At 33.8% G+C, this 16,085-nt stretch overlaps 1 protein-coding gene across 2 annotated transcripts in view; it reads right to left on the bottom strand.

Moving 5' to 3' along the window:
• Positions 1-16,085, bottom strand: part of ELP4 (elongator acetyltransferase complex subunit 4) — a 214,269-nt gene that overhangs the window by 158,489 nt on the left and 39,695 nt on the right. Inside the window, exons 4-5 of one of the 2 annotated variants that reach the window (XM_019738520.3) lie at positions 10,658-10,789; positions 3,017-3,156 (exon numbers count right to left, since the gene is read on the bottom strand). In XM_019738520.3, the coding sequence (XP_019594079.2) occupies positions 3,017-3,156; positions 10,658-10,789 (272 nt within the window). The remainder of the gene's footprint in view (positions 1-3,016; positions 3,157-10,657; positions 10,790-16,085) is intronic. The other variant, XM_088789502.1, reaches the window with a different exon arrangement.

The following is a 16,085-nucleotide window of genomic DNA, read 5'->3' as shown; positions in this document are numbered from 1 at the left end:
TCCAAATACCATTACACTGGGGATTAGGGCTTTGACATAAGAATTTGGGGCTCACAAACATTCAGTCTGGAACAGTACCTTAAGGAATATATTAGTAAAATTATTAATAAATAAGAAAGTTGAGATACTATTCATACCCTGAAGAATGAGGACTCTTTCTAGTGAGGAAACAGAAGTGTGTTTTGGTGTACCTGTTAGTAAAGCTTAATTCAAAACAATGCCAAATTTAAAAAACCTTAGACTACAGAATTACCCTCAAAATCAATTTTTCTATCATTGTCTTGTGACTCAGATGATCTAATTTATGACAATAAAATATCAAAACAGAATCATGTGGATAATATCGCCACGATACATCTCAGGTTTTCATACCCAAGCTTTAATTTGAAAGTTTAAACTGTACATACGAACATTTTTCTATAAGCAATCCTACCAATAATTTTAAATTACCTTCAGTTTTTCTTGCGGTTAAAAAAAAAAAAAAACTACATGTTTCAATAGTGCCTTTAGAAATTATGAAATTATATGTTATATCCTCACATATGACAGTGGGATGATACAGTTATATCCTCTAGACTTAATTATAGGAAGAGTATAGACAACTGTAAGGCTTAGCTTTATTGTTTTATAAATGAACCAGTAAAGTTCATTTTAGTGAAATGAGCACACGCTTTTCACAAATTAAAATAAATCTCACATGGTAAAGTACCCATTTTCAAAATTAATTTAATTACATGTTTAAAGTTTAATTACATTTAATTAAGCATTTAAGTTTAATATGAAATAAATGAATTATCAGTTAACTACTATGAAATGAAATACTGCCTTGATAATTAAAATCTATAAATTTTCCTATTCTGTGCAAAACCATTGGTTCTCAAAAAGTATTCCAAAAAAATGTATTTTAAAGACTATAGGACTATACTGTCACAGCTGATCAAAGGGTAATTTTTCTGGCACCCAGCTTCGTGTGCTGTACATGTACTGTAGCAGAAATGGAGGAAACCTGGAACAGAAAAGAGGGCAGAGGTTTTGGGGACTTGGGTTTGGGTGTCAGCTCAGTCATTTACAACCTGCAAGAATCGGGAAGCTTCTTAGCATCTCTGACCTCAAGTTTCCTATACAATTGGGAGAATGTTACTTTTCTGAGAGGGTTGTTGGGAGAATTAAATTAGATATCCTATGATCAAAAGCCTGGAACAGTTCCAGACATGGAACAGTTATTTGACAAATGTTAATTCCTCCTCTTTTTAGTTGTTGAATGCACAAAAATCTTATAACTTAAGAAGAGTTTTATCCTTAAAATATGTATATTCTTTAACTACAAAATGTCTCACAAAATTATTTTTCATGTACTTATATCATATTTAATGTACATTTTACATTTTTTATTTCCCTAAGCACTCCATGAATGGAGGCAGTATAGCATTATTGCTAATACACATTTCTGTTTCGGAAAGAATTGACTTTGGGTCTGGGTTCCATCATTTACTATTTAGGAAACCATTGAAGTTATTTTGACCTATTTCCCAAATCAGTATGTATATGTATGTCTGGTTCAGTGAACGGCAAAAATTAGGAACTAGTATAATCAATATAATCATTCAAAGTTAATGAAAAAAAAAATCAGTGAAGTAGGTATAAGTGGTATCCCCCCCCCCCTTAATTTTTCCACAGGAAGATACTTATTTTCACGGAATTTAAGGGATTTGCCCAAGGTTAACAGTAGGACGGACTCTGTAAAGGAACCTAGATTTAAAAAAAAAAATGTCTTTATCAACACGCTTTCCTCGGTAACACAGGAAGGTAAAGAAGGTGAAAGACACAAAAATCTTTTGAGGCAGTAAAGCAAAAAGAGAGATCGTCTGACTTAGGTTAATCCTGGCTCTATCGTTTAATAGTTGAACCTCAGATAAATCACTTCTGTGAATTTGGGTATCTTCTTCTGGAAAACCGGGAATATTTACTTTTATGGGATAGATAATAAAGGTAAAGTAGTACGTAGTAGAGTGACTGGCACATAGCAGTCATTCATTAGTGGCAGCTATTAATACTAAAACAACATCAAAGCATCCCTTTTCGTAAGTCTCTAGCTACAGACTACAGAATACCATAACGAAGAATTTTTTTTTTTTGAAACAGATTTAATAAAAATAAATAGGATAGTGTTCACTAAATTCTTAGGTAATATTTCTGGAAAACTAGATTTTTAAGCCACTTCAGTTCACAACTTTCTGTCTTTAAATCTCCATTTCATAACTCATCTCATTTTGAAAGTAATGGTTTTACAGTGCAAAAGAAAGAAAATAGAGGCAACAACATATTCCGTAGATGACCTTCCCTTGATCCAACTGCAATAAGAATTGAAATTAAATATTCTCAGCACTTTTATAAATTATTCAATATCAAGTCCTGTAATTTTCAGAGTTTTATCTTTAAAGTTAGCACTATAAACGTGTTGATTTGATACTTAAAACTCCTCATTGTAAAACTCAAACCTTAAGTTCCTGTAAGTCATGTAAAAATATATAGGTGGTTTTATTTACAGCTTAACTAGAAATAGAAAACCATAATAAATATTGGAAAACATGTACTTGTTTACTTTCTGAAAGAGAACTTAATGAAAAACATGGAGAAATAGCATTACTTCATACCATTTTCACTGCCACTGTTATCAATGAATAACACTTAGATATCTTTTTGCATTTCCAGCTGAAAGACCCTGATTTAGAACTTTTTCGCATTTTTTGGAAAATAAAAACAGCAGGTATTGTAAATTTGGTATCTGGACTTTTTACTCTTATTAAATTAAGAGTAATAGCATGTCCAACAGTTACAAGAATAGAAAAAGAAGGAAACTGTGTATAATGAATATGAAACATGCACGATTAAAGTTACATATTATGTAGAAAATAACATTTACCATTAGGACATACTTTTGATATGCATTCTTTCAAAGAATGTAGTAAAATGCATTCTATTAACCTTTGAAGTCAGAATTGGGTCATTGACTTACCAGGGTTCTATGTTAAGAGTTGAAGATATTTTTTTTGGAAGAAAAAATCCATGCCATTTTGAAGCCTCAATTAGTTCTTGTGGCATCTTTTTTGATACATCGTAATAGTGACCAAATCTTGAAGATGACACTGGTCCAGCCTGTTAAGAAAACCCATATTCTTTGTTTAAAAAATATTGTTTTTTAAAAATAACAATTTATTTGTCCTACACTCAGCAAAACACTGACATATTTATGCATTTTTAATGCTAATAAGGAAGAGCTGATATACACAGACATTAAATTTCAAAGAAGCATACAACAATCTTTATTATTTTCAACTGTATAGTTAGAAATCAACCTTTTCATCTCCCATGTTTCTCTTGGTCGTTCCCTAAGTTAGATAAGAATTTAAACACCTCTTTGGTTTTTTTACTACACTGTATACCTTTCTAAGTTAAGAAATTTAATATATGTAAGTCTTAATTATTTTTTTTAAATTCCAGGTTTTAATGACAAATTAAACGTGTAGTAGCTAAGAACCAAAGAAAACTGAAGCCAAATTAATTCACTAGTGAGTGGCCTAAAAGAAGCCAGCTATTCAAATATATTAAACTGAGCATCATTTTAAAACAAAATTCTCACAGGATAGTCTGTATATACATTCAGCATTTCTTACAAACCTAAGATTAAACTTATAATATAAAATGTATTAGGGTACCCCAGATGGGAACGAAGCACATGATGAAGTGGGAGAATATACATGTCACAATAAATAAATCAGAAATCTGGCATAATCATTAGTTCATTGATAATTCCTCTTTTGTGCCCTCCACTAACAATATCTCCTACAAATTATCTTTCTCTTAAGAAACTCTAATAACTACTGATGCTGAATTTGTTTACATAAGATAGTAAAATCCTAGTAACATAACATTATCCTGATATTGCTTTGAATGAACTCTGGGATGACTTCTTTCATTCAGCACATTAGAAACAGATATACACCACTGTCCGAAGTAGAACTAGTAACAGATTGCTCCTGGCAATAGGTTCTAATGAAATCTCTGATCTAAATTTACATAATTTCAACGTCCTGAATGCTACAAAACAGGCAAGTTTCAGAACATTCAACAAAACTAGATAATTTCTATAGAAACTGAAGAACTACACATTATAGGTTCTCAACTTATTTTACTAAGAAATTGACAACTTTATAATTTAGATTAAAAATACACATTTGCTTGACAATCGATATTTGCATTTTTAAGACTTTAAGGATTCACATTCTTAAATTAAATGCCTACAAACATCAAATTACACAGTAATGTAGAAGAAAAAAATTTAAGCCTAATAGAAACATTCTTCTCAGATACAAAGTCCATAGGTTTGACATTTATTTTCTACATAAAATGACTTCAGCCCTCCATAAGGTGCTATTTATTTCCATTAATTAAAGAGACCTATTAATTGGCTTAATCTTTACAATACAATATAATATAATACATGGAAGTATGGTTCCCAAAAGATGATTTATCTATTTAGTATGAAAGTATTGACCAAGAAAATTATGTGATATTAGAATTTGTTTCTTAAAAATAGGGTGTAAAGTTTTAAAATGTAAAGTTATTAGTCTAAAGCAATTTAAACAAGGTCTGTTCTTTGGCCTATAATCTATTCTTTATCCGGATTATAGTTCAGAATGTTTTTACTGCAATCTCTGCTAGAGCTCATCTTTTTATTGTGTAACTCCAAGCCCCCTTAATGTTTTAGAAAGGCCTTGACTAACTGAACTTTGATCTGATGTCTTCATTGAGAAAAACACCAGGTTGCCCATTTCAGATGCAAATCCCTCTAAGGCCCAATAGAATTTAGTAAAGACAGCAAAAAAGAAGAAACAAGAAGTTTCCAGGATCCTCTTTGAGAATCCTGGGGCACACTGGTGTCCTTAATCCACACTGCTGCATGGATTAAGGTAGGTGATAACCTTTCCTGATTCAAAAGAATAAGCAGAGTGCCTACAAACTGGGTGGAGACTAGGATTTGGTAATAATAAAACACCATGCAATAAAAGCTTGGTCTATGTCAGAAGCCTCTGAAAAGGCCTCAATGTACCACATTCCCAGGCCTAGTAGGGAAGCTTGCAAAAGCCTACCTGAATCAAATAAGCATGAATAATCTATTTTAGCAGACTGGCCATGGGGAGAGAGAAAGAAAGAGAGACTTTTCACTTCTTTTAAGTTTGAGTTAATAAATTTATTAGCGGACTGAAGGTTCTTGAAGTCCTTGAGCGCTCGGAGAAATATGCTAAATTGTCAAGAAGCAAAGTATGCTTTTTAAGTTGCCGGTCTCTATTAATGTTTCTAATTATAATACTAATGTGATAGAAATCTTAGATTTGGGATGAATCAAGGCAGAAAACTGATTTCATGCTGTGACAGTTTATATACAGAAAATACGTAATTCCTGAAAATGTAAAAATATATTTGGAAGATTTTATTACAATTGTTTTTTATTTTTTTTTAGAAATTAAGATTAGATATGACAACTAAAATATTCAGGATGTAGACATGAAAACGTTTTTCAATTATGAAAAACTTTAATCCTTCAATAAAAAATGAAAATGAAAAATATACTCAAGGAAAAAACAATTTTGTAAGTTTTTTCTACCTGAGACCTGTCATTAACATATAATCAGATTCTTGAAATGCTGTGAAATCTTTTGAGGCCTAGAACTGTAAAACAACGACTTAAAATAATTCCTCTAAAAAGGATAATTAAATGCTTTAAACCTAATAATAATAATACTCCATGAAAAACTGTCAACTGCACACACAAAAAAGATGCATTTAAAAAAATCAAACTATCATTAATAACTAGTCAGTTTACTCATTTTAATAAGAACATTTCGCTTTAGTTTTAAATTATGAAAACTTCTCTTTCACATTCATAAACTACCCATTAACTCTGTTAACTATGGTAGAGGGTAAATTGTAAAGGTTCAGTAAAAATTTACTGTTGCTAAAGGAAAATAAAATATTTGATGCGGAGTCCGGGAGGAATAATCTCTCATCTCCAGTATATTAGAAAGAAACAAATTTCAGAGGAAAGCTGCACCACAAATAAATAAATAGTCTAAATAAGATATTTTCTTATGATTATCATTTCTTTTTCCTCAGTATGGCATAACAGAAAGCAAGAACCCAAATGGTTACTGAACCACTTTGAGCCTCAGTTTAATCACCAGCTATTAGAGCCAATAATAAATATTTCACTAGGCTGTTGTGAGAATCGAATGCAACATTGGCTATGAACACTGTAAATTGTAAAGCACTATGTAAATGTTATTATTATTATTATTGTGTCATGATCCACTAGAGAATCAGAAGATTCATCACTATCCTTTGTAATTACATTGCCTTATTGAAAAAATGATATTTGTTGTCATCGACAACATGCACACATCCATCACAGGCTTGTTGTGTGGCTGAACCACTAAGATAGAAAACCAAAGCGTAATGAGGATTGAACAGAATAAAGATCTAATACACTGTCATGAATTGTTGCAGCCATTGTAGGCCTTGGAAGGAGAACTCTACAATATCGAATAAATTAAGTCTCAGAATATGCTGCAGGCTAGCAATTCCTGGGGTGAAGAGAAAATAGGGCTTGATGATTGGAGAGGAAAGGAGGACATGTGCACCTAGGTAAGAGAACCAAATCACAGGGCAAAGGAGGGGGTCTTTTTAAAACTGCCCCGAACTGGAAGAAGTGTTGCTTTATTGTGCTACTGTTTTTGACTTAGGTGTGCATATGTTTATCCCTTTGGCATTCCCTAAATGGGAATATGACTGCACTCTTGCGACCTCACGACAACTTATATTAAAATGCATTTCTGATAATTGACATACCGTGTTTCCCCCAAAATAAGAGCTAGCTGGACAATCAGCTCTAATGCGTCTTTTGGAGAAAACATTAATGTAAGACCTGGTATTATATTATGTTAGATAAGACCCAGTCTTATAGTAAAATGAGACCGGGTCTTATATTAATTTTGCTCCAAAAGACGCATTAGAACTGATGGTCTGGCTAGGTCTTATTTTCAGGGAAACACGGTAGTTAGTTTTGGATTACTTGTTTAATCTTCCCTCGTAACAGTGTTGACTATATTTTGGCCCAAGCAAAATACAGAAAACCCAGGGTTTTGTTGTTGCTGTTTTTGAACCAATAATGGCAAAGTAAGGTCTGGATTTATAAAGTAGATGAGGATGAGTGTTCACCAATGTCTATAAATCTGGACAAGTCACCATATGTAAAATGTCGGTGACAGGCAAATATACATGCTGTTGACATTTCAAAGAAAAAGGAAGAAGCCAGGAGATGATTCTATTTTCTAAACTTGACAGAACTCACTAGTAAATACTAGTAAACTTAAGTTTGATCATTGACTATAAATTCAAAACAGGGTGTTATTTCATTTGAATTAATTAATGCAACTTAACTCGGTTTCACATTTAATTCACATACTATGTAATTCATTCACTTGTGTACTACTCAACAAGTAACTATAGAGTACCCACTATATGCCAGTAAAACAAAATAGTTAAAGTCCCTTTTTCTCATTTAGCTCACATTCTGGTAGAGGAGACAGATGCTGTATTACCTGCTAGATGATGACAATTAAGTTCCCTGAAGAAAAATAAGGCAGTGAAAGGAGATGAGACAGAGAAAGAGAGACAATGGTGTTATTTCATATGGAGTGACAAAGGAAGACATTCCTGATAAAGTGATATTTTAGTGGAGACTTGAAGAAACGGGGAAACTAAGTCATCTGGGGAAGATCATTGTAAGAGCACTGGGTTTATATGTTAATATGTAACCTCTGAGAAGTTTGCTCCCATAGATAATCAAAATAACTGCAGTCATGCAAAACTCAGAAAGGGGAGAATGAAATAAGGACTGCTCATTTACATGTCAAAGAGAACAGGAATAGCATCTATAGCTATAAAAAGAAAAAATGAATTATAAAGAAACAAAGAACTTTCAAACTTTAAACAGATTTTATAACAAGCCATAAGAAAAATTGCTTGAAGTTTCAGTCCTTTGCATTTTCACTGACAATTTCACTTGAAGAATGCTAACAACCAAGGAAAAGACCAAAACCTAGCTAGGTAAGAGTAAAAATAAAGGAAATGGAAGACACAAGTGACTTACATAATCTAAAATTGGATTGGTATATTGTCTTTAAAAAAAAAAGCCACATTTAACGTGGAGTTTATGTTTTTATTAACTCTATTAGAACATACCAGTAGAAAAATTAGAATACAGTCACTCTTTACAAAAGAGTCACTGTTAAGCCCAGTTGCTTAAATGAATCTGCCAAATCAAAGATACAAAATTCTTTGCCATTAGGGTATTCAAGTGCTAGTTCTGCATTCTTTGTTTTAAACTCTATCACTCAACTCACATTTTCCTAAACAGAATAACTACACTTTTCTGGAGTCTTGTACTCAGATCTCGGTCACATCCAACCTAGGCTATGCCTGCAACAACTACTGATTACACAGAGCTTCCTATTATTTTTTTTAATACAAATGTATGGTATTCTACTATACACATATACCAGTATTTATTTAACTAGTTGCTTATTGAAGGATAGTTATTTCCAATCATTTGCTATTAAAAAATACGCTGCTTAAATAGCTCATATGTAGTATTTTATTTTACATCTGAGTAAATATATTCATCATGTAAACTTCCAAAAGGATCAAAGGGTACATGTTTTTGTAATTCTGAAGGATACTACCAAATAAACCTTCACAGAAATGGTACCTACTTAAATTTCCACCAGCAATGTAGGAGAACACCAGTCTCCCACACCCTTGCTAATTTAGTGTGTTACCAAACATTTTATATTGACAGTCTAATATGAAAAAATGGCAGATCAGTGTAGTGTCAATTTGTATTTCTCTTATTGTAACTGCAATTGGGCATCTATTTTCGTATGTTTAACAGCCATCTGAATTTCCTTTTCATATTTTTTCCCATTTTAAAAATTGGGTTGGTAGACTATTCCTTATTCATTTTAGAAGTTCTTCATATATGGAAATTTATTCCTTATTCTATGAGTTGTAAATATCCTCTCTCCAGTTTGTAGTTTGTTTACATTTAAACCACCGCTTAAAAATCATATTCTTCAAATAGCTCTCCCATCTAAATTAGAACAATTTACCATTGCTTAATATGTACCTATTATAACATATTTTCTATTTGGTACACAGTTGATGCTTAATCAATAATCTGCTGAGTGAATGCATAAATACATTTACCACTGACTAAATATTTATTGAGTACATGAGCATTAACATTGGTGTTAAAGAAAAAGAGAAAATAAAATAAGCTGTCTGCCTTCGTAGAGAATTCTATCTAGTGGAAAAGAGTTATACTAACAATTATAAAACAATATATAGAAATACTTTAAAATACATGAAGTGCTATGAAAACAAAAATAAAAAACTAGATCATTATGTGTAGTAACGTTTGCACTTGGAGAAGGATGAGTTGGTGAATAAGAAAGTGACAAGTATTATCAGCAGAACTACAAGCAGTTCATGAGGAGCAATTCTCATAGGATGGGTGAATATAGTGTTTTACATCCACACACGCGGAGGAGACTAAAAGGGTAGGCTTGAATTAACTTGTATAGATCTTATATAGAATCTTGACAAATTTATTTCGTATTGCAGCCTTATAGTGGCAAACAGGTTTCATCTCATGTACCACTAACTCTCATTAACTCGTGTGACCACCCAAACACTCGACAGAGAATTCTAAGGCTGTGTCTAGGCTTGACAGGAGGGTACCGCGACTGAGAGAGTCTGCCGTGCATTTAGCAGGAGGTAGTAGAGATAGGAAACCAAATCGGGCATTTTGCAGTTAAACAGGGTTGTAATTGTATTTCTGTCCTTGGGAAAAGTAACACTGACGTCCACGTGACAGACTAGAGGGTGGACTGTGGGAATTTCTCTCTCTTTCTATCAGTATGATAATGTCTGGTTAAGACTTTAGAGTGCTCTAAAAAATGAATGAAGCAAACAAACAAACAAGGGAGCTAATAAATGAACAGAGGCATCCCCAGGAGCAGTGTTCACAAACTTTAGTGGGCAGACTTACTGACGTCAGTTCTGACTTCTCAGAAAATCTCCCCTAACTTCCTATCTCTTAGTCAATCCAGGATAGGTCAGGTTACCAGATACCTGAGTTTAGAAGTATATTAGTTGAAAATGTATAGGAATAAAAATAGTAATTACAAAGAACAACCACTTACATTGACTATTTAGAGGTAACTGTGCTGGAGAGAAATGGCTTTGTTAGTTTACTTACTCTAGTTTGCAACTCTAGAATAAAATTCTATATGGAGATTATGGAAAAAATGAAATAATCTATTTTGGTTAAAAAAACACAAAAAAACCCAATTTGCTATAATTTTATTTTTAAGAAATATATCATCTTGATTAAATCCTCTGGAAATGAAATATTTGGTCATTTAAATAAGTACACATCATATTAGATTTAGAGAACAACATGTCTGCAGTAAGAGCTTCCATAAAATGAAAACAAATACACTTGCAAATTTTAGAAGTAGTTTGTACGTTGACTTGCCTCCATCTTGGGTAATAACTGGTAACGCCATGCTATTTTCATCTTAATGTTAGATTCTGGTGTTTTATCATTATATATGTCTTCATCAAATTCTTTTTTACAATTATCATCAAGCAATGGTGCAGGAAGTTCCTAAGAAAACAGAATGATACATTATTGAGCATGTGTGGTAAAAAATATGACAATTTTCTTAAGTGATAATATTAGTGATATTAGAACTTTCCAATGTATTAAAATAGATGCTTTAAAATTGGTTCAAACATAAAGCCATGACTAACAGACATTTAAAACAGAGAAAAGGGGTCAATGTAATAAATGTGCAATTTAAATTTCTGGCATTGAACTAGAATTTTAAAAATATATTTCAAGTTTTATACTAACAAAAATCAACTGCTATTGCAACAAGAGGCTGTGCTCATATTTTAAGTTTATACACTTAAAGCAAAGTCTAGAATTAGCATTTACATATTACATGTAATTATTGTTATGTTTGCCACAAGGTAAAAATAAAGCATGCGTGTGCAATCTGTTTACTGGTTTGTAATTCTAGAATTCAAAAAACTCATTCACCGAAATAATGGGTGAATAAGAACTAAGAATAAAAACATTTATTTTGCCCATATCAAACATTAGTTTTGCAAACTTATGCCTCTTCTTTTAAAAAAAACTGAATTTAAAATATCTGATTAAATGAAGAGATAATGAATTCCAATTTCACATTTTCTATTTTGGAAGCTGACCTACTGAGTGACTACAAAAAAACATGTGTGAAACTTTTTTTTTTTTTTTTGTAAAAAACTACTATAGAAATAATGCAAAGAGAAAAGTATACAAGTTTCTTGGAGAAGGAAAGCACATGCAGTAATTGTATTTTTTATTAGCCGGAATCATAAAGATAATTTTGTGCTGTGTCATTAGCAGTCTAAATTTCCACTTTTACTTTTCAAGATCAAATTTATTTGTGCTTAGAATCATGTCAACTAATCAGGTGGAAAATACATTAATCATCAGATATTTTAGTCATCTCCTAAAAGACCTCCAAAAAGATTCACTTTAATTTATGCCAGTATTAGAAACTAGTTATATCATATTAGCTCTGAATCCATCACTCCTAGCAAACCACTAGTATCTTAGAAATATAAAGTAACTTATTTTTCCAATGCAAATAAATATTTGTGAGGCATATAGTACAATACAGCATAATGTTTATGAGTTTGAATTTTGCAACTAGATTGTTTGTGTCCAAGTCTTGACTTTATACACTAGTAGCTTTGTTTGTGGTTATGTTGACCACCTACTGGACCTCTCTATGTCTCCATTTATCATCTGAAAAATGGAGGAAAAAGTCACTTCACTGGGTGGTGGTTGTAAGTAATAAATGAATTAAAAATGTAAAATGCAGAGAATGGCACCTGCTGCATGTTAAGCACTCAACAAAAACCTGTATTACTAAACAACTCTTATCTGGTTTCAGAGAAGACAATTTACAATATTGTGATATCCCACATTTAAGCATATTTCAAAAATAAGATTTTCAATGGCTGCACAATATTATACTCTATAGCTTAATTAAAATTAAGTTGATCATTTCCCGACTGTTGGACCTTTAGGTTGTTTGCAGTCCAAAGAATGCTACAATAAGCATTGTTGTTAATAAACACAAATCCTTTGCATCTGAAATTTTTTATGAGCTATATAAACACATAGAAAAGAACAGAGAATAATATAATAAACATCCCAGTTTCTACCACTTGGCTTTAACAAATCTCAACAACTGGCATAGTTCAAAAACAAACCAGTAACTTCAGCAGCAAGGAGCAACACTCTTGTGCAAAACAAGGAAAATCGGTAGAAAATCTGTAAAAGGCCCCCAGGCCCTCTATCTCCCCCTAAGAGCCAGGATGCTACTCCTCCCCCACTGTGCAAGAGAAACGGAGAGGTCAAATCAGACAAACTTTGGAAGTAGGAGCACTGTAGAGGGCAGGGGTGAGACAGGGGAACTCATTGCAAGTCTTCAGACAGCAGGGTGAGACAACTTCCTCTTCCCATACACACAGACACAGCTGGCTCCCACTGCTAGGCTCTCAGAAGGCCAGAAGCCATCCTTAAACAGAAGAGGCAGGAGATTAGGAGATTACAGAGGATTCCTCCCTGGGGAAACGGTCAAAATTAAGAGAAAAAGACCTTCAGAGAGACACCACTAGCTAAGTTTACAATAAATCTGTCTGACCACAAGTTACGTGTCCAAATACACAGCATTTCCAGTTAGTTTTCCAGTCCCTCACTCTTTAATACCAAAGGGCAGACAAGAATTAGCAGGTATTTGAGAAAAGCATCGACTAAAGAATTCAAAGACCAAAACAAACAAGCAGGAAACAGAAACCATGCCAGAAACAGATAAAAACTTCAAAAAGAATAACAAAGCAATATTTACTACATGATATGGTGTATAAAAAAATAAAATACTTCAGTAAAAGAAAACAATCAGAAAAAATCTGACTTTCTAGAAATTAGTAAGAGCAGATTTGAAAATAATTGACCATTAATACTAGAAGATCAAGTTGGTCAAATCTCTCAGAATAAAAGAACAATGATGATGATAATGATAGCAATAATAATGAGAAAAAAAAATCACAGTAGCTAACATGTTGTAAAGTGCTTTCCAACTGCCAGGCACTATTCTAAGCCCTTTACACAACAAACAAATTTAATCTTTAAAACAGTCTTAAGAAGTAAGTACTATTATTAAACCCATTTTATAGATGAAGACATTGAAGTACAAAGACTAACTGTTGAAGGTCAGTCCTGCAGTACCATTCAGTCTCTTAACCATTATGCTGCACTGCCTCTTAGAGAGACAGAAAATGGGAGAGAGAAGAAATTATTTACAGGATTAGTCCAGGACCCTGACTAATCAAAGAAATAATCTAAGAGAAATTTCCAGAAATGAAAAACAGGAGATTTTAGATTTAAAATCCTACTGTGTACTCAAACTATAAATGAAAATATACATACACCAACATCGTAATTCTAACATTTCGGGACAACAAGGAAAAAATAAAGCCTCTGAAAAGCTTCCATGGGCTGGGTAAAATAACAGACCAGGAATATGAATGTCATCAAACTTTGTAACAGCAACACGGGACTTTTTGGAGAGAAAGTTATTTCCAGCCTAGTATTCTGTATATAATCAAACTAATGTTAAAAATGAAGGTGGAATGAAGACATTTTCAGACATGTAAAGTTTAAAAATAATCTCTATTACCTCACACCTACCCTCCATCTCTATCCACGCTCAAGTTACTAGAGGATGTGCTCCACCAGGAGCAGGAGCAGAGCAAATGCTGGGATGACGAAGGGAAGTGCCAGAACAACAGCTGTGCAGACTGCCTAGAGAACAAGCAGTCCATTTGGAGTGCGAGGACAGAGGATTCTAGGGAGAGGATGCTTAAACACGTAAGCGCCATCAACAAGCCAGGAAGAGTCCTCATCAGGAACTAAATTGGCCGGCATCTTGATGTTAGACTTCTAAGCCTCCAGAACTGTGAGAAAATACATTTTTGTTGTTCAAGCCACCCAGTTGATGGTATTTTGTTATAGCAGCCCAAGCTGACGAAGACAGATTTTGGTACCAAAAAACGCACAGAGCTGTTAACAAATACCTAAGTATGTGGAAGTGGCTTTGGAATTAGATAATGGTAGAGGCTGGATGAGTTTTGAGATGCAAGTTAGAAATAGAGATGTCAAGGGCAATTCTAGTAAGTCAAAGGTGGAAATAAGGAACGTACTATTGGACACTTGGAGGAAAGGCAATACTTGTAATATAGTGGCAAAGAACTTGGCGGAACTATGTTCTAGTGTTTTGTGGAAGCTTCTAGTGTTTCACTTCTAGTGTTTCACTGCTTGGCAGCAATGAAATTGGATTTTTAGCCGAGGAGATTTCTAAGCAGAGTTTTGAAGGAGTGGCTTGATTCCTCCTTACTGCTTATAGTAAAATGCAAAAGGGGAGAAATGAATTAAAGAAGGGATTGTTAAGCAAAACGGAACCAGAACTTGATGGGAAAAAATCTCAGCCTATCCATATGGCAAAAAATGAAAACACTTGTTCTGAAGAGAACAGTGAGGGTGTGGCTGAACAACCATTTCATAAAAGAGATCCTGGGTGTGACACATGGACTTAATCAGCCATCTCTGCAGAAGCGAGAATAGAGTTGGAATTACACCAGTAGAGACAAGATTGGTATAGTTTGAACTAAAGGGAACAGACAAGGAAGGATGGAATTAAGGAAGGCTATTAAACTTCTTGGATGTTATAGGACTTTTCATTGAGCAATTTGGCTTCAAAATGAGCTAACCTGCAAGAAAAGGGAAGAAAGACTCCAACTGTGTGTGATTCAGGGATCATGAGAGCTGCCATTCCCACCACAGACCCAGAGTACACAGGCACAGGAGGCAAGGCTGTCTCCACCTTATTTTCAAAGGGTGGGACTCAGCAGAGCCATGTAGGGGGTGCCCTGCCCAGACAAAGGGCATGATGCTGACACTACAGAGGGCCCAGAAGGCAGAGCACTGAACCAAAGAAATTTATTCATGCAATTTAAGAATCAGTGGAACTAGCTTTGCTAAATTTTGGACTTGCCATAACCTCTTCTTTCCTTCAGCTTTCTCCCGTTTGGAATGGGCGTGTCTATCCTCTGCCTGTCCCACCATTGTACTTGGAAGCACATAACTTGTCTGGTTTAACAGACTCACAGGTTCACAGCAGGAGAGGAATTTTCCCTAAGGCCGGATCATACCTTAAGTCTCATCCATATCTGGTTTAGGTGAGAATTAGATGAGACTTTAGAATTGGTGATGGAATGAGCTAAGACTTTCGGAACTAGTGGGCTGGAAAAACATGCATTTTGCATACAAGAAGGACATGAAATTTTTTTTGGGGGGCACAGTCTATAACATAGTTTCTGGCACATAGGAGGCATCCAGGAAATGTTTCATGGAGAAAGAAATGATGGCTAGAAAATCACTATTTCTAATCATTTCCCAATTTCTGGGCCTAGATGTTTAACTGCCTTCTGGATATTCTGTCTGTATTCTACCTGAATGTTCAACTGCATGTCAAACTCAAAGTAGACTACATCAGGTTATCGTCTTTCATTCTTCTTTCTCCTCTTCTCTCAGCTCCTCCTCCTCTTTACTTTCTCTATAGTTATTTTCTCATTCATGCAAGATTAGTTACTTCTCTTTCCTGGCTCCTGGCAGGATGTATCCATAGCACTCTTAGTTAACAATTTAAATAACTCACAAGAAAAATAATGTGACTACCCTTTGAGCTTTATTTCACACTATTCTCTTACAAAGTGGACAATATGTGCTTACTCAGGAAGTCCTGAGATTTCTAGTTCCAAGTCTTTAACTATTGCTGTTCCTT

Source organism: Rhinolophus sinicus, chromosome 14, assembly GCF_057876585.1.
Source record: "Rhinolophus sinicus isolate RSI-liver-muscle chromosome 14, RSI-T2T, whole genome shotgun sequence".
Taxonomy (NCBI): domain Eukaryota; kingdom Metazoa; phylum Chordata; class Mammalia; order Chiroptera; family Rhinolophidae; genus Rhinolophus; species Rhinolophus sinicus.
This window is presented reverse-complemented; position numbering and strand designations above follow the sequence as displayed.